At 33.4% G+C, this 19,019-nt stretch overlaps 3 protein-coding genes across 6 annotated transcripts; 2 read left to right on the plus strand and 1 right to left on the minus strand.

Annotated features, from left to right (window-relative positions):
* The first annotated feature begins 4,088 nt into the window (after nucleotides 1-4,088).
* LOC132279939 (probable receptor-like protein kinase At5g20050) lies at nucleotides 4,089-5,714 on the plus strand. The gene has a single exon (XM_059782012.1). It carries the CDS (start codon nucleotides 4,143-4,145, stop codon nucleotides 5,490-5,492), a length of 1,350 nt encoding a protein of 449 aa, XP_059637995.1. The 5' UTR covers nucleotides 4,089-4,142; the 3' UTR covers nucleotides 5,493-5,714.
* A 2,306-nt stretch (nucleotides 5,715-8,020) lies between these two features.
* LOC132277265 (uncharacterized) lies at nucleotides 8,021-13,145 on the plus strand. The gene is made up of 10 exons (XM_059779074.1): nucleotides 8,021-8,175; nucleotides 8,512-8,578; nucleotides 8,953-9,067; nucleotides 10,144-10,180; nucleotides 10,310-10,379; nucleotides 10,695-10,799; nucleotides 11,766-11,916; nucleotides 12,006-12,088; nucleotides 12,587-12,680; nucleotides 12,772-13,145. Exons 2-10 carry the CDS (start codon nucleotides 8,548-8,550, stop codon nucleotides 12,854-12,856), a joined length of 771 nt encoding a protein of 256 aa, XP_059635057.1. The 5' UTR covers nucleotides 8,021-8,175; nucleotides 8,512-8,547; the 3' UTR covers nucleotides 12,857-13,145.
* Nucleotides 13,146-13,846: 701 nt separating this feature from the next.
* Nucleotides 13,847-18,535, minus strand: LOC132277267 (deSI-like protein At4g17486). 4 transcript variants are annotated; one of them, XM_059779077.1, is made up of 4 exons: nucleotides 18,076-18,535; nucleotides 15,548-15,844; nucleotides 14,541-14,621; nucleotides 13,847-14,423 (listed from the first exon to the last, which is right to left on the minus strand). In XM_059779077.1, the coding sequence occupies exons 1-4, from the start codon at nucleotides 18,233-18,235 to the stop codon at nucleotides 14,293-14,295; spliced, it is 669 nt and encodes a 222-aa protein (XP_059635060.1). In that variant the 5' UTR covers nucleotides 18,236-18,535; the 3' UTR covers nucleotides 13,847-14,292. The 4 variants fall into 4 exon arrangements, with proteins under 4 accessions (XP_059635060.1, XP_059635059.1, XP_059635062.1 ...); XM_059779076.1 differs by having other exon boundaries at nucleotides 13,847-14,426; nucleotides 18,076-18,520; XM_059779079.1 differs by having other exon boundaries at nucleotides 13,847-14,426; nucleotides 15,548-15,848; nucleotides 18,076-18,518.
* Between the last annotated feature and the right edge of the window lie 484 nt (nucleotides 18,536-19,019).

Raw genomic sequence — 19,019 nt, forward strand, 5'->3', positions numbered from 1 at the left:
ATATGCCTTGTGTTCTAAAATAATTTTTTTTTTAATTTTTAATTTTTTTTTTTTTATACTGGTTTTGAGAGAGAGAGAGAGAGAGAGAGAGAGAGAGAGAGAGAGAGAGAGAGCATGTGGCTCTAATTTGACTTATCTGATATTTAGCATTTGCAAGCAAGTTGAGATTTTGATAGTTACTTCCAATTTAATTAAAGGCTCAGGGCATGCAAGTGATATAAGTCTCACGGAGAGGTGTAATACTACCAATGAAACATAGTCGATATTTAATGTTATTTTAAGTTAATCATATTAGTATTAAATTAATTTTAATAACATTATGTATTAAAATTGTGTAAAAATATAAAATTAAGTCATGTTGAATTAAAGAGTGGTTTTATGTACAAGATCTATAAGTCAAATTAAGACGATGTTTGAAACTAACTCTGAGCTGATACGCATCCTGCAACACTTTTGCATGAATTATGCTTTGAGTTGTTCTTTTAGAGCATTTGCACTAGCCCCTCTGAATTTTAACCTCTTCAAAAATGTCACTTTGCCTTTGCAAAAGTCACGTAAACAATTTCAAGAGCCACGTCAGCAACTTTCGCTCTCTAAAAAAACAGGCAATTCATCAGACTCTTTGAATTTTCGCTCTCCAACAAAATAATAATAATAAATTAATTTTTTTTTGGACAAACAGTGCCTTAACGGCAAAATACACTATTTGTGGCAGACATTTAAAATTTAAAGCATTTTTTTTAAAAAAAAAAGGTTTTTTAATTTATTTTTGACCCAAAATTTTTTTTTTGAACAAACAATGCCTAAAAAATATATTTTTATTTAATGAATTTTTATTTATTTATTTTTTAAAAAAAAAAAATGAGCTCAAAATAACCTATTTTTTGGTTTTTCCAAAAAAAAAAAAACCATTCTGCATAAGGCACCGTTCGGCACTATTCCTGACCGTTTAAAAAAAAAAAGCTTTACCAAAACGTCACCGTTTTGGTCAAGGAAAAAAATATATATATATATTACCACAATCGGGCTAGGGCTCGCGGTATCCTGCGAGCTGCTGTGGGCCTCGTCCAGTTCCACAAGGTTGATGGAGTGACTTTGGCCCATTTGGCTCAGGGAAAAAGGCATCCCCGAGCCTGCTGCAGATGGCCTAATTCTCTGTTGTATATTTAAATTGATAATGCAATAATATTATTTTGACACTACAAAGAGCAGGGTTTGAAATCTTTATTTGAGGCATTCATAATATGTAAATTTTTTTTTTTTTTTTTAAATGTACTAAAGTAATAATATAAAATTAAACTTGTTATATAAAAAAAGTGTACAAATTTTGGGATCGGAGCATAACTTTATGAGATGAGAAAAAAAAAATTTGAGAGAAGATTATTATAATTGTCGAGCGTTCATTTTTATATTTTATTATTATTATTGGTCATTTTGAAAGGAGATAAAAATAAAAATAAAATAATAATAATAATAATAATCAGAATTTGAGAGACGATTAACTAATTGTCGAGTGTTCATTTATATATATTATTATTATTATTGGTCATTTTGAAAGGAGATGAAATACCACTAGACAACCAATCTTAAATCATAACAAAATATATATATATATATATATATATATATATATACCAAAATGTTGTAGCAATGATTATAACACTTCTTTTTTTTTTTTTTTTATTAGAAGGGAATTTTTAAAAGCAATACTAAAGATTTTGAGGGGGTCATGTGTAATTTCCTTTGCAAACCACCTTTAATTACCATACATAGGTAAACTATAAATGAAATTTTTTTAAACACTTGGAAGGCCAACTTTAATTTTCTTATACACAAAATCACCATTCGTAAATATAAATAATTACGATTAATAGAGTTTTGAAAAAAAAAAAATTAGAGTTCAAACATTAATTTTTCTGTACAAAATTTTCATTAAGAACTATAAATTATTACCATTAATAAAGTTTTGAGAATAATTTGGAAGAGGCATCAGCCTCTCTCCCAAAAAAAAAAAAAAATGTACTCTCTTCATTTCAAGTTATATTGTGAGTCACAGTTTTCAAAATGGAATTTTAATTTCAGATGGAGGGAGTAGCACATTTGTAAGGATATCAATTTAACCCATTTCACCCCATTGGAACAAATTTGAGATTATCTTAACAAGTTATGGGTGAATTTAAAAGAGAATTTAAAACCCGCAAAGATAGGTTACAAGTAAAGGGGGTTAATTGCAGTTTACTCTTAGGCTATTTTTGGTGTGAGTGAATAAAATCAAATGAAGTGGGAATGGAATGCTTCTGTTTTCATTATTTAGTTTGGTAAGTAACTTTCTTGTCTATTTTTCGAGAATGGTAATTCCCACTATTTCATTTCACTTTCCAATTAAAGGAATGACCATTCCGGCATTTCATTCCCACTTTTTTAAAAAATTAAATAAATAAATGACTAAAAAAACAATTAATGAAATGTCGGCTACACACACACATACATATATATATATATATATGTTTTACAAAAATATGATTTTTTCTATGCAACCAAACATAGGAATTCTCATTTCATTATTTGACTCGTTCTATTCTTACTTTATTTTATTCAACCACGTCAAATTAGTCCTTAGAATAATGTCAAAATTAGGCCTTAAGAGCTTCCCTTCCCTTCTCAACATTCCGCATAGGGTGAGAGCTGTACTGATGAAGCTCCAATCTTGACCGGCCTGTGTAACCTGCTAGGAACACAAATTGGTCCATTTTGAATCAGAAACGGACCCATCCATCAACCCCAATCATGTCAAACAAATAAACACCTTTGGGATCCTCAGGGTAGCCCCTTCTCTTTTCTCACTAGGCACTTACAGTACTCAAATATCAAAGGTATTTACTTTTTTGCCCTCTGAGATAATAAATAAGTTATTAGTTAATTTGCTGGTTCATAGTGATTTCAATTGGTTTGTTTTAGGTAATGGGAAGTACCATTTATTTTGAGTCTTAGTAGTTATTGCAAGTTCTACACACACACACACACACACGTGGTGTAATTGAGAATTAGAGAAGAGCATTTATTGAATCTTTCTGCATTCTGCATGCTCAAATGTCAACATTTTCTTTAAAAATACATTAATTTATAAGTATAACCATTTCCTTTAAATGTTTGATTTAATAAGTGAATTTTAATGACACTCAATTTTTCTTTGTCAGACATATCCACTTCATGCACCAAACATTTTTTCAAAAATAAAAATAAAAAATAAGAATAGGAAAGAACATATTTTTCATATATTTTATGCTTGGCCTTGACAATTTTTAGTCAGGACTTGTTATCTTTCACATCCACTTGAATTAATTTAATAATTGATCTCCAGGTAGATAAAGCAGAAATCATGCTATCTTACAGCCCTGTTAGCATTGAAGTTTTCGTCCTAAACTTGTCTAGATCCCTATGGTTGTGGAGTGTCAGCTCTGTCAATATCAATTTACTTAATATTTGCAGACTTGGTCTTTGATTTACAAAATATATAGTATTTTTTTAACCTTCCATTTCAAACTTCATAAATATATTGTGATAAGCTCAAGTCACCTCCAAATATTTTAATGCAAACCAAAAGGGATTGAATTAGTCAAATCTTTAAAACTTCCCAAGACGATGACCAGTCCTTTCACATATTCCTTTTGGGTAGTCCAATTGCTCAACAAGGGCATTGAACTCATCCAAACACATGCCATCCTTTTTCAAATACGCGTTGAATTAATTTATCAAATACAGCTTCTTCTTTTTTTAATTTTAATTTATATTTTTCTATATGTATCGATATTCGCTTGGAAACAATTGAAATTTTCATTATAACCTTTTTCTTCGATACATAATTTGAATTTAAGACTCAGACCAAATCAATGAAATGATTATGGGAAAAAGTAAAAGAAAATGTAAGCCAAAGAGGTTGGTCAATGTGAAGACAAAAATAAGTATTTTAGTCAAAAATTAAATATGCCCATGAATGTGACACCCTCCCTTTCCTGGAAAAGTGAACATTAAACAACAAACGTTGGGTTTTTCTTTTGAAGATTTAAACATGGAAATCTCAGGAAGAAGAAGTAATTGACCTCTCCTATTCTTAAAAAAAGCTTAGCAATGAAGCTTTTTTGATGGAGGACAGAAAAGCAAACATAATTGGCCTTTCATTGGTCATCGCTCTCATTGTTTTGATCATCATTGCTAAAGCTTATCTCGGACATTCCAAGGCTTTCTTTCTGATTGCCGGAGCTGACGCTGCAGCAATTCTTGCTGTCTTGGCTTTTATTTTTTTCAGACAGCGTTTCAATCGCCGAAAGAAATTGCTGGAGACTCAGCTGGTTTCAGAAGGCAGAGAGCTCCGAATTGAGTATAGTTTTCTAAGGAAAGTAGCTGGAGTCCCAACAAAGTTCCGGTACAAAGAGCTTGAGGAAGCAACAGATGATTTCCAGTCATTGTTAGGCCGAGGAGCATCTGCTTCTGTATTCAAAGGAATCCTAAGTGATGGCACTTCTGTGGCCGTGAAACGAATTGAAGGAGAGGAGCGTGGGGAGAAGGAATTCAGATCAGAAGTTGCTGCAATCGCGAGCGTGCAGCACCAAAACCTTGTCCGCCTTCTTGGTTATTGTTGTGTTCCCACAGGGCCTCGTTTCCTTGTTTATGACTTCATTTCAAATGGTTCATTGGATAATTGGATTTTCCCTCCGAGGCCAAACAGGGTCCTAAATGGTGGATGCTTGTCATGGGACTTGAGATATAGAGTTGCCATTGATGTAGCCAAGGCACTTTCTTATCTGCATCATGATTGTAGGTCAAGAATCTTACATCTTGATGTCAAGCCCGAAAATATACTTCTTGATGAAAATCATCGCGGGCTTGTTTCAGATTTTGGACTGTCAAAGCTAATGAGAAAAGATGAGAGCAGAGTAGTGACAACAATTAGGGGGACTAAAGGTTACCTGGCCCCTGAGTGGCTCTTGGAACATGGAATTTCTGAGAAGTCTGATGTTTATAGTTATGGAATGGTGCTTTTGGAGATCGTTGGAGGCCGGAGAAATGTCTGCGTGATTGAAAATGGCAATCATCGATCTAAAAGAAGATTTCAGTACTTCCCAAAGATTGTGGGTGAGAAACTGAGAGAGGGTTTACTTATGGAAGTGGTGGATCACAGGCTTGTAGAAGGTGGAGGCATTGATGAGAGGGAGGTAAAGAGATTGGTTTGTGTAGCCTTGTTGTGCATACAAGAGAGAGCTAGGCTTAGGCCAAGCATGGCTCGTGTGGTTGAAATGCTGGAAGGGCGTGTAGCCATAGAAGAGCCCCCTGAAACACAAATGATCATTGTTGACCTTCTATCAAGTGATGAAGAGACAAGCTCTGTTCACGACAGGCCAAGAATCGCTACAATGGCAACACAACAAGTAGATTGTAATCTTGCTTCCTCATCCACATACTCATATTCTTTGTCGGTCCTATCAGGCCGGTAGCTCTTGGAATCACTCTTGTTTTCTTCTTTCATTTTCTTAACCCTGATTCATTGGCAAGGTATATTCTTGTTATTTTCTTAAGACCTCTTTTGGGCAATTTTGTGGATTACAAAAAACGGAAGAGTTGGTTGTCCAAATGGCTTGTTTTCATTTCTTTTCTGTTGTTCACAAGGTGCAATGGCATTGATTAGTTTCTTGCATCAATGTGTAGTTTAGGTACTGTTAAACCGAAATCAAATGAATCTTGAATCAGTAATAAGGTTTGTCTATTTTGAATCTTGAATCAGTAATAAGGTTTGTCTATTTTGAATCAAATGAATCCAGTCTTTAAGACTCAAAACTGTACCTCTTTTGCATTATTTGATACAGTATTTCTTATCAAAATGACCTTTATTTTTTATTTTTTTTATGGGTAAAGCAACTTGAGGTTTGTTAAAAGTACATAATAAATTACATAATAAAGTTTGTTAAAAGTACATAATAAAGTTTGTCTATTTTGAATTAATGACATCATATAAAGTTTGATACATCTATCAAAGACACCCCAATGGTAATAAATTGATATTTTTACCCTTTGACTTTTATATTGACTAATAAATACTGAAATAACGCTTCTAACCTCAAACCCATAACAATTTCTTTCCTTCTCTCCTTTTCTATTTTCTCTTCCTCAGCCCCCAACACCAATACACACTGTTACACATACACACAAACATAAAAATTTAAAGTGGAGTATTTAAATATTGCTACGGCTAAATCATAACAAATGTCCTAATGCATCCAACAACCAAAATCCATATTTTGTAGATATAATTTTTCTAGTCTCACTGAATTTGACAAACACTGCAAATAGGAGGGGTTGGACATAAACATTGGAAAATTTAAAACCAAAGCCAGAAAAATTACATCTATAAAAATAATAGAAATTTCAAAACAACTTACATCATCAAATCAACCCACCAAGTTATTTGGAGAATTTAATAACCATAAAATGGCCAAAAGTTAAAACTTGGTTCTGCCCAAGGAACACATCAAAGTAATTAGATTTATTAACCGAAAAAAATATCAAGTAATTGATATATTATTTATTAAATAAGTATGAATGCATCATTTGTGTGACAGTTTGTGTGTATATGTGTGACAGTGTGTGTTGGTGTTGGGGGCTGAAGAAGAGAAAATAGAGAGGAGAGAAAGAAAGAAATTGTTATGGGTATAAGATTAGAAAGGCCATTTCAGTATTTAAATTATTCAATATAAAAGTCAAAGTGTAAAAATGTTATTTTATTATCATTGGGGTGTCTTTAGTGGATGTATCAAACTTCAGGGGGTGTCATTGTCCCAAGATATGCAAACTTTCCTCTTAATGTCTTTTTGACAAACCTCATAGACTGTTGCTGTACTTTACCCATCTTTTTTTTTTTATTGAAGTATGAGTTGATGACTTTAGCTCATTTTGTTTGAATGTAAAATAATTTTCAAAAATTTTATTTTATTATTATTTTTAATATTTGATAATTCGAAAACTAAATAAAATATTTTTTCAAAACTTAACAAAAACAACTTACCCTAATTATAGACAAATAATTTTAAGTGTCCATCCAACTGAATCTCAACTTCAAACCTCAGACCTTGCGTCCAAACACAACCCCCCCTCCGTCTCCCAAGCCGTAGCTCTAAATTTATCAAAGTTTTAATTTTATTTTTTATTTAACTTTAACTAATAACAAATGGATAAATTCTTTTTAATTATAAAATAAAAAATTAAATAATATATACTTTATTATTTTTTATTTAGTAATTAAAGATATATTCACTATCTTTAATTTAATAATTAAAGACGATATGTCAATTTATTATTGATTTACATAAGGGACAAAGATCAGAGAGGACTTGAGTTTTATTCTTAAAAGGGCTTTCCTTCCTTTTTATTTTTATTTTAAAATTTCTTTTATATAATTTTCTATAATAATTTGATATTTTATTTTATAATTTAGAAAACTGCATTTGGTAGCATAATATTCAAGTTTTGAAGAAAATATATATATATATATATTATTTTAAATCTTAAACAAATTTTTTTTTTTTTTTCCAATTCTAGTTATAAAAATCAAATTTCATGAATAAAACTATATTATTTCAACCCTTGTACGATGCTCTCCGAGAGGGGTTTATATGGATTGGATTCATTTCAACCCTTGTACGATGCTCTCCGAGGGGTTTATATGGATTGGATTCATATTTGAGTTTCTCTAATAAAAGCTTTTCTTGTGTTGAACCAAAAAAAAAAAAAAAATTCAAGGAAAATGCCATATATACTTTCTTTAGTTTAGGCTGAGCACTACTATCATGATGGTGCACTCACCGTATGCTCGCGGCCTCGATCATGCACACATCATAATCTCTGGATCGAATGGTGGAAGATATATCTTTTCCTTTTAGATCTTGCTTGTATGGAATTCTAAGTCTGAGCGTTTTAGAGTCGAGATCTTCTTTTCTGGTAATGTTTCTCGTAGAGTATGAGTGTATGTGTGTTGTATATACAACTAACAAAACGCGAGGATGAGAAAAAAATAGGGGACGCCAGCGAACTTTCTACAGAGAGAACTGAGATCTCTAGAGAGAGAGAGAGAGAGCGTACTCTCCCTTTGGAGTCTCCAACTTCCTTTGTTTCTGATCCGCCCAGGTCTGTACTGATGTTTAAAACTACAATGTCTGTGTCTTTCACTCTTTTATTTTCTTCATTCTTGCAGATCTTTTTTCGATATATATATATATATATATATATATGTTTATGTTTATGTTTTTTTGGGTGTAATTGTGGTAATGGGTTTAACCAATTTTTAATGTTTTTAATCAACTTAATGGAAATCAGGTTTCCTAGTTAAAATATGCTGCTTTTAATTTTATTTTTGTGGATGTGTTCAGCATAATGTTGATATTGATACAAATTTATGGTTTTTTATAGCACCCAAAATGGGATTTTATGGATAATGTCAATTTGGGTTTGCTTTCGTTGCAGGAACTTATAGCAATCACCATCGACCCACTTTTCGCAATGAGTTTTGGTGGTTCTTCTATGGGTTCAGGTTAGTTTGTTCCTAGTCTTGTGTGTTTCTAGATTTTCTAGTTTAATGGTTGCCAAGAATTGAATAATTGAAAAGGGGATAAAAGAAGAAGTTTTGCCTTACTGGTTCCTAGAAAAATAAGATTCTTGGTTGGTTTATTTAGGTTCTATTGAATGAAAATTATTGATGTTTTGGGTCCAAAATGATGTAATTCAATATTCAAAAGTTTTAGTTTCTTTCACTTCTCCTAAATTTTCCATCAACCAAATGGAGCATTAATTTATTGAATCATCTTCAATGTACGAAAAAAAAAATTGGATTGATTATATTTCAGTGGAGTTGGTATTATCAACTTTGTGACTTGTTTTAGGAAATGCATTTCAATTCCATTTCAGGCAGTAGAACTTTTAAAAGATCATTTGAGTTTGGAAAAACCTATGTGGTCAGGCCCAAAGGCAAACACCAGGCCACTATGGTCTGGCTACATGGCCTCGGTGATAATGGTGCAAGGTAATGTTAACATTTCCGGCCACTTGTGGTCCAGATGCAATTCAATCTTTTCTTTTATACCATTTCTACATGAAAAGACATTTTTTTTTTATTTTATATTTCGTTTGAGATTTTGAATAGCTCTTTTGTGGTTTGCTTGGGCCATGTAATAATAGAAAGTATAAAATAAATGTTCTATATCTTTCATTGTGGAACCATGTCTATGATTTTTAAACATGTTAAATTTTTATTTTTTTACTTCATTTTATTCAAGTCTTTAACAAATCTGAATGTTATCTATAAACTTTTATTTTTTTTTGTGTTTTCTGTTTTAAGTTGTGTACATGCAAAACTATATGAGAGACTCTTACTTACTATTGTGAATTTGTGTGTGATAGGTTTTGTTGAAATCATTATTATGCTCATAACTAATATTTTTGTTTGTGTTGATGTCGGACACGGCCACGGGAACCCAAGAGAAGTGTTCGTGCTTCTTAGTTTGGAAGTACCAAGACATGTATCCCTGTGTATACGAAGAGTCTTGCTCTCTATCTCGCACGCACATACACACACACCAGAACACAAGTATGCGCATGTAATGAAGCTTTAAATTGGGGTTCCTAATACTGTTTGAATGGTTTAATGTGATTGTGATTCTGCCGTCTTTCAAGTTAGTAATATTGTGTTCAGTCATGACAAGAACTAGTGATATGTTTGCGTTCACTTTTTTTTTTGTTTCAGAATGCATTTTTTATTGTTTTCCCAGCTGTGTACTCTAGTGCAATACTTGGCTGTCCATAAAATATATATATATATATAATCAGTTCATAATGTTCTTTACATTTGAGTGAGTATTTTATTTTATTTTCTTTTTTAATTTATTTTTTATTTTTACTGTTGTTTTAATTATTGTTGTACTAAAATTAAGTGTGTAATCCAAATCTGTGGTTTTGATGATTTTTGTGAACTATTAAGCTTGCACTTTATGTGTTCAGTTTTTATGTAGAATAAAGTAAATTGTTTCAATTACAGTATCATACACTTTTTACATGGATATGATGCTGACCCTCAGTTTGTTCATTGGTTTTTATTGGCAGCTGGTCCCAACTCTTGGAGACTCTTCCTCTTCCAAATGTAAGGATATCTTGAGATCGTTTCATATATAGGCAATTATATGAAGCGTTTGTCTGATTTGCAATAGAAAAGGACATCCTTTTCATTTATAGAATCACAATGTATTTTGGTTAAATATATTTGATGCAGATTAAATGGATCTGCCCAACTGCTCCTTCTCAACCAATAACATTATTTGGTGGTTTTCCCTCAACTGCTTGTAAGTTTTATTGCTTTGAGAAGCTACCATTATTTTCCTTTTGATTTGTAATGGTTGTTGCAATCCTGAGTTAGAAGTTGTACAATTTGGTACTGTAATTAAAGTAGTTGGGTTCGAATTTGAATTTTAAAGAAAGAGGGGAGAAAAATAAATAAATAAATAACTATCTTCCTTTTCATGAACTTTCCTTACAAGAGGGAAAATTGTGTTATAATCCTGAAGTAAAACTTGATGTGTTACATATATTTGGAAACAAAAATCTGCTGTTTGTCCTGCTAATAAATATTTTATGAATTCTTGTATGATTTAATTTAGGGTTTGATGTAAAGGACCTTTCGGAAAATGCTCATGATGATTTGGAGGGTTTGGATGCTTCAGCAGCACATGTTGCAAGTTTGTTATCAACGGAGCCCGCTGACAGTAGGTTCTCTCACTGCTTGCTAGTATCTTTTTCCCGACGTGCAATGATGTTCCCTTCATTTGAGAAGTTCCAGTGGTCACTCCTGTGTGCTTTTTGTGTTGAAATCTCTGAGACATAATTCTCTGCTTGACTGCTAAGAAGTCACTGGAAAGAATAAGAGAAGTGAGAATCTTATAACAGCCTCTTAAATTCAGGCTTGTTATAGATTCAAAGAATTTGGTATATTTTCTGTGTTTCCTTGATAAGCGTTGATATAACTAAGAGCAAGTATTACTTAGAAAATTATGAGATGCACAACTTTCCTGATTCTCCTTTTCATTTTATCTTCATTTTCATTTAAGTTTTTTTTTTTTTTTCCTCGTCAGTCTCACTCAGTTTTTGTTGTTATGCCATCTTAACTGATAATATAAGAATACCTTCAGTATTCATGTAATTTCTGTATCACGTACTACTGCATCAGTTTTTAGGATCAATATATATTACATTGTGTTGGTCTCCAAGTTATATGAGTTGTATTTTATATGCATGTGCATGATATTGTTACTACCTATATCTATAAGGTTGTGATTGGTATATGATAAAGACAATTGGAAATGGGAATTAGTTTTTTTCCTTTGTTTTCTTCATGGAATTTAAATTGATTCCAGTTTACATAGTATTGGAAATGAGATTTTGACATTTTGTGCACAATAAGTGTCAGGACTGAATGAAATGACGTTGAACTTATCTTTTTTGCATTTATAAATTATGATTAGCACTTTATTCTTTGTAATGAGTTTAAGGATTAATCGGTATTTTCAAGTGCCATGAGAAGCACAATGGAACCATTTCAATACCATCTGGTCCCTGAGCACCTACTCTGTGGGTATCACCTAATTTATAGTTTAATTTGGTATCATATCAATTGACTTCGTATTTCTTATATTTTTCCTGAAGATTTTATTTCTCATTTCTTTCTATTACAGTTAAGCTTGGTGTTGGAGGATTCAGTATGGGTGCAGCAACCTCCCTTTACTCTGCAACTTGCTTTGCTCTAGGAAAATATGGGAATGACAATCCATACCCTGCGAAATTAAGTGCAGTTGTGGGATTAAGCGGCTGGCTTCCATGCTCAAAGTTTGACTTTAAAAAACATTACCCTCTATTTTTTCTTGCGACTTATTCTGCTGCATTGGATTTATCTATCTACTTCCATTGTTCTCCAGGAACTTGACTAAGAAGATTGCGGAGGTAGACGAGGCTGCAAGGCGTGCTGCATCCTTGCCCATTATGCTTTGTCATGGTAAAGGTATTCACGTTTATCTCTCATATCAAAACATAGGATTTACTTAATGGGTGGCTGAAACATCTATGTCTGAAATTGAAAATTTATACTTAACTTCATGATGCACATTTGGAAATTCGTAGAGATGCTCATGAACTGAGCTCCGCTGAATAGTTAGTTGGACTCACTTATTTGCTATGCAGACTGAGCTTTGAGCCTACTAAGTTCAGAGCTTTGTTGCTCGAAGAACTTGAATTTGGCAATTTGTGACTTAAGTAGTATTTTATATTTTTTGGGCCTGAATTAAAATGAAGGGGCAAACCCAGTGCACAATTTGGAGAGGGTCAGATGTACACAGCCTTACCTACGCAAGTGGTGAGACTGTTTCCATATTTCAATTGGGCCTGAATAATTCCTAGCTTTATTTTGATCTCTTCTTCTCTTATCTCTACTTGTATAATTGTTCTTTTACTCATATAAGCTGCAGTTATAAACTGTGACTTTGGTACCAACCTGTTTCAGTTGATGATGTGGTTCCTTATAAATTTGGGGAGAAATCATCACAGGCTTTGGGTTCATCAGGATTTCAAGATGTGGTGTTCAGATCCTACACTGGGTATGTAACTTATTATTCCCCATCAATTATTATTACACTTGATTTTGGTGAAAAATTAGTAGCAACTTTGAGAAATAATGTGACTCTGCAGGCTTGGCCACTTCACAAATCCTGAAGAGATGGATGAGGTATGCAGTTGGCTAACATCAAAGTTGGGGCTTGAAGGGCATTCATAATTTGGTGCAATGCAAAATTAAAATTATATTGTGAGGTGAAGAGCAAGAAAATTTGGACAGAATTATTTATGATGTGAAAGGTATCTAAAGATGGATCTGGTTGTGAGATTGAGATATATGGTACAGTGACATTAATCTCTGCGGTCAAATTAATCCTGTGTTTGTACGTTTTCCATGTTTGGTTTGATGGCATTAGATGGAATTGTTCTTATGGATCATATGAATATTAGTGGCACTCTGAATTCTTTTATTGGGAATCCAATGCAAGTGTGTCAACTGTTAGTTTGCATCTTGGTGCATAGCACGCTGCATCTGCAGGTATCTACAGTGTTTTTTTTTTTTTTTGGGGGGCTCTTCAGACCTGTGTAAGCGTCATCGCTTGTGAGGTATGGAAATGACAAGATTATGCAACTTGTGTTCCCCATCTGGCCATCGCCATGATGTTCTAAAACACTTTCTTCTACTATCTGTATGGTTGCATGCTGCAAGTTCCAAGGTTCAATGTCATCTGTATCATGGTCCCTTAGCATTATGGTCATTTCATGCTTGGATTAATGCCAGTGACAGCCTAGCCTGTCCAACGATGTCGCCCTGATGATTGGTATTACAACACTCGGGGTACTCTTGTGATTGGTTGACATCTGTGAAATAATGAGAGATACAACAATTGAAAATAAACAAAAAAAAATACAATAAGTGGTTCAACCAATCAAAAGAGAGAAGAGTCTCTCGGGTGTTGATTGGTGGGGCGACTGTCGCTAGCATTACTCTTCATGCTTGATAACAAACAAAACATACAATAGCACGTCCAGTCATTTCATTACTGATACCAATTCAATTGGGCCACAAAGCCAACAGTAGCATGTTCATCTTTCAGCGCCATTTGCATGAGTGAAAATCCTTTCTGCACAGAAGATATTTGGGCAGAATGTGGAGTTCAATTCAAATCTTACATGCCGGGGGTGGTGGATGAGTCAGAGAGTAATAATATATCCAGGAAATTCCAAACTCAAAATTATTCACAAAATATAATCGTGGAGAAGCCATTTCCAATTCCTTACAGCCCAATGCACAAAAAATCATACAAAATCATCATTTACAATCCACTTCTTTCAACTTCCAATTTCTTCAATTCCAAAATTTTTAGAAATGAAAGACACAGAAAGTATAAGAAGTGGAAAATCAAATGGAAGGAAAACTACAACAAATCGTGCAAACACGAAAAGAATGGAAGAAAAACTACAACAAATCGCACAAACACTAGTGAATATATAAGCGCTGACAAATGATGAATGGCAGCTTTGCCCATTAACAATGGGAAGTGGGTGCTTCCCTCAAGCAACCTTTTTCTCAAAAGAAATATCACATCAAAAAGGGATTCTCTTCCAACTTCCCAAGACCCCCGACAAAGTCAGTTTCAAGAAGGCAGATTAGTTTCACATCTGGACTTCTTTTATGAAGGAAACTTCCGAAGTTCCAGCTGATGGTGGCAGAAGGCGCTTATCTTGATCTGTATCATCACTCTCCAATGGCTCAAGGGGGGTGGAAATTGAGTCGGTCCCATCTTCTTCTGGATGCAATTACAGAAACAAAAATCACAAATGTCCAAAGTCGAGCAGCAGCACAAAGACTAGTACCTAAGTAGAATAAAAACGAAGGGAATATTTATGGACCAACCACGCACCTGTACATGCGTGGTATTCAGGAAGCTGTTTAACAGCAGATACTTGTAGGCTTTCAGGTAGCAAGCAACTGCACAAAGCACCTGAAATTTGGACCAAATTGTACATTGGTTCTAGTCTATGGATCATGAAAAAGATGACATCAATGAAAAGACTTGAACAAAATTCGGGTAATCCATTTTTCTCTTTTATAAAAGAGGAATGTAAAATAAAGCAAAGCCCATCATAATCAATGGAGATGGAACTCAACCTACCACGGAATTTAAAATCCTACAACCACAATTTCATAAGCTACAGTAGTTCTCATCAAGAAACTCTTTCTGCAAGAATATATGTTTCTTTGTTAAAACAATTTCCAACGTGTAACCCAGGAACAAAAGACGTTTTAAAAGTCAAACAAACAAACTAAACCTGCTTCATAAGGAGGCTTTTGAGTGTCTCATGGAGACGAAATCATTTTGGCTGCACGGAATTGGAGCCTTGGATTGGAGAAAATTTTAGTTCAATTTTCTCGGTTGCTTTTCTCCAATTCCAATTCCAAGGATTCAATTCCATGCAGCCGAACATAGCCTAACTTCAATTGCAATTGAATATTCATATCCAGCATTGCAGACAATTGAGCCATCACCAAATATGATAAGGAAAGTGGATATGATGTCATTTGTTCAAACACTTAACACTATAATCCTACAAAAAATATTATATATATTCATTATGAACGTGATTAAGGAAAAAAAAAAACAAAAACCAACAACTGACTCTATAAATTCCATGTACATTGCAGTGGAGTAATTTCTATTTCAGAGGTTTAAACAAATGCCACAAAACAAGTAAGGTTGGATTTTAGAATGCAAAAACAATTTTTTGACATGAAGAAAACCACAACCTGCAATGATATTCAGAAAAAAACCTAAAAAAAAAACATATCCAGTATATTATAGTGGAGGTAAAACATGAAAAGAAGAGAGTGAATGAAGAAGCATTAGCAAATGAGATAAAATCAACACACCTAGCCGAGCAAGCCGATTCACCCACCCAGGGATCCGCTTCCCTGTCAATCTCATTGCGAGGTCATCTGTAAAATGGTTGCAGTTCTTGGAGATGAGGTGATAAGTATCCCCGTGATACTCAGGAGCAATGCTCTCAATAAACAACCGGAATTCAGAGAGAGGCATACTTATACGTCCCAGTGGGATGGAACATCTGAAGATAAAACCCGGGCAGCTCTTTGGTTCCACTTCGAACACTCCACTAACAGGGAAGTCATGGGCTCCAAATCCATATTCCTTGCCATAGGCTGAAACATCTTGCTAGTCATCAGATAAAAAATGAAGTAATGAAATCAACATTCTAAAATTAGATGACTTTAAAATAAAAAAATAAAAAGATTGTTAATACAACTCTCTTACTCTCAAAATGAACCTAAAACCAAAAAATATGATTCCTCTTGATTGATCCAATCTTAACTCCCCATGAACAGTGTGAAGATCAAGACAGAAACATAGGACCACAGCCCCAATATTCTAACGTCAAATTCATGAGGATCAGCAGGAGAAGATATTCTTTAAGAGAATTGAAGTTATTGAACTAAATCAGAAATGGCCAACAACATTAATGTTGTGAAGGTAAAAGATGTGATATAGGTGCTAGAATCCTATGGTTCTTAAGGCACTACACACCACGCCAGGTCTTAATTTGTAAAAGGTAGTTAACAGACAAAAAATGAAATATATATATCACTCCAAAATTCAATTCCCCATAGAATTTTTAAGCTTGAATTATAAATCAAGATATATGAATTAGTAAGGGATAATTCAAACTTCCAAAATAATATAATAAGCAGTCCGTGCGCAATATCCAACCCACTCGTGGCATTATTTTGCACAGAACTTAAAAACATTTTCAGATTGAAGCCCTAAGAGTAACATAGGGCAAAAAAAACCCATTTAACACTTTCCTCTTGTTTCATAGAAATGACACTTTTTAAAGAAAAAAATGTTTTTGAATGAAGGCAACAAAGCATTAGTGCTTTAAATGGAATAATGTGTGTATATATATATATATATATATTCACCTATGGAATGAAATATCTGTGATAACTCTGTCCATATATCTACATTGCATCAATTTTGCCAATATTTTGTACCTTTCTATTTTTTGATAAGAAACAAGAATTAATATAATATTTATGGAAACGAGGAAAGAGGAGTATAAAAAGTAATAATTTGAGAAATTCTTCAAGCTGAAAATAAAAATGAAAAGAAAAAACAAAATGCACAATAACATGAAAGAGAAAATAAAGCAGTCCTTCATGGTAGACCTATTCCACCCCAACACCATCCTTAAAAAACATTGGAGAAATGGCCCCTAATGGCTCCATCACTGACGCTTTCAAGTTGGCCATTCATCTGCTTGAAAGTTGGCATCCCTTGGGAATCCCTGACCCCCACTTATGATATATCTTGATCCCATCTTCTCTCTTTCTGATCAATAAGCCATATCCTAGAGGTATTGCCTGATAAAAGGATTCATGCTTTTGTTGAACAACACCCACCAATGGTGCTTGCACTGCCTGGGCACTCCACTGGCCTTTTGAAAACCATGTTTGGTACATCTATGCTAATTAGTTACAAGTTTGTAACTCAGCTCAAGAGAGTGTTCACAACTATTTGGCGTCAGCTACATAGACCTTATTTTTTGCCATACTGTTCCAAGACCATAACCTCGGTCAATCATATGCTATTATGATTTTACTTGCCAACTTAACTCATGTCAATTTGGCCTTTCCTCCCCCTTTGCATTACTCTTGGCTAGCATCTCTCTCATATAAATAGCCATTTATGTGATTATTTTGCCCAATCATCATACAAATCGAATCAACAATAGAAAGATACCTCTTGAGATCCAATTATTCAATCAGTTATCCCAGCCTAAATCATTGCTAACAATTTCAAATGCAGATCACTCCAATATATGCATAATTATATAAACTTTCTGTCAAAGTACATGTATGAGATGTCTCACAAATTCTATCCTCTTTAATGAGGTTTTCCCTTCCAAGCTTAATCACAATAATTTCCAATTCTAATTCTGGGATAACAAGTGGATTAAACCCGAGAAAACATTAAATCAAAGCCAAGGAAATAATATGAAACAGAACAATAAACAACTCACAGTTCCGTACTCCGTAGTAAGTTCATCTTCAAGTTCTGGAACAACTTGATCCAATATATATATTTATATATGAAAGAAACCATAAATAAATCATTAAATAAAAGGAGGCTTATACTAAATCTTTTTTCTTTTCTTTTCTTTTCTTTTTTCCCGGTGAAAGACCATATCAAATCTTGAGTTATAATTTACATTATTCTATAAAAAGCCAATGAACTTTTGAAACAATAGTCAGAACCCAATTCACATTCTCATAGGAAAACCAAAAAAAAAAAAAAGGCAAAATCTATATACCCATAAAGTTGCATAGACGCGTATATGCAAATATGTATATCGAATCAAGCTTAGAAATCAGAATTTTCTCACCTTCAATACCAGAATGAAAGATTCCGAAACCAACCCAGAAGGTGTACTGGTTGAGTGGTGAGAGATCGTACACATTCAACGCAACTTGGGTCTCGTAATAGGTATTTTCGCCGCCACCGCCAACTTCAGATGTTGAGTTCGAAGCGTTTTCTGTCCCCATTTGATATTCAATACTTCTATAAATTTTCTCAAGAATTGTCGAGAAACGATCCAAGACTAGTTACTTTCTCAGTCAATTCTCAAGAAACAAATGATGAGTCTCTGAGATATATCTCCGGCCAGAGAAGGGAAGGATAGAATTATGGGAAACAAGGAGGGGTAGAAATGGAAAAAGGGAAATTGGGTCTTGATTTTTTTTTTTTTTTTTTCGGAAGATAAATTGGGTCCCCAATCAATAGTATAATGACAATCAATACACTATTACATTATTAGTAAGTGAAAAAGTAATATTAATAAAAAAAATTAATCATTGTACCAATTTTTGGCAGCACTTACTGATATATATATATACATCTTAATCTGATATATATATATATATATATATATAATATTGGTCAGATGAATTGTTACAAAAAGAAAATGTCGCAAGTGGACTTTTATTTATTTATTTTACATAAATCCTCTAAAATCTTGTAAAAATTTGAGGCTAAACTGAGAAGCGTCGGGATGAAGAACGTTTTATATTTTTAAACTAACTAACAAGAATGTTACTAGGCAGTTGGCAATACATGCATACAAGTGTTTTTTATTTTTTTTCCTTACATGCAAACAAGAGCTTTAACAAAGAGATATACTTGCAGAGGCATGACCAATAGTAAATCTCCAAGCCACTTGCTAGCATTCATCAATCATCCTAGAGGGGCCAGGTGAGATTGTATTATGAAAATAACCAGATTTTCACAAGCTTGATTCAGGATCTCAACACCATTACTTCCAATTTGAAA

Source organism: Cornus florida, unplaced genomic scaffold (assembly GCF_030987335.1).
Source record: "Cornus florida cultivar Cherokee Brave unplaced genomic scaffold, ASM3098733v1 CherokeeBrave_3.0.0_Hap2_Chr10, whole genome shotgun sequence".
Classification (NCBI taxonomy): domain Eukaryota; kingdom Viridiplantae; phylum Streptophyta; class Magnoliopsida; order Cornales; family Cornaceae; genus Cornus; species Cornus florida.

What these genes read in the sequence shown, in the direction of transcription:
- LOC132279939 (XM_059782012.1), top strand. Translation starts at nt 4,143, where the DNA reads ATGGAGGACAGAAAAGCAAACATAATTGGCCTTTCATTGGTCATCGCT.
- LOC132277265 (XM_059779074.1), top strand. Translation starts at nt 8,548, where the DNA reads ATGAGTTTTGGTGGTTCTTCTATGGGTTCAG. An exon ending in GGCTGGCTTCCATGCTCAAA is followed by an intron (nt 11,917 to 12,005) that starts GTTTGACTTTAA and finishes ATTGTTCTCCAG; the next exon opens with GAACTTGACTAAGAAGATTG. An exon ending in GTGTTCAGATCCTACACTGG is followed by an intron (nt 12,681 to 12,771) that starts GTATGTAACTTA and finishes GTGACTCTGCAG; the next exon opens with GCTTGGCCACTTCACAAATC.
- LOC132277267 (XM_059779076.1), bottom strand. Translation starts at nt 18,235, where the DNA reads ATGGGGACAGAAAACGCTTCGAACTCAACATCTGAAGTTGGCGGTGGC. An exon ending in CTTTCATTCTGGTATTGAAG is followed by an intron (nt 15,845 to 18,075) that starts GTGAGAAAATTC and finishes ATGACTAGCAAG; the next exon opens with ATGTTTCAGCCTATGGCAAG. An exon ending in TGAATACCACGCATGTACAG is followed by an intron (nt 14,427 to 14,540) that starts GTGCGTGGTTGG and finishes AATTGCATCCAG; the next exon opens with AAGAAGATGGGACCGACTCA.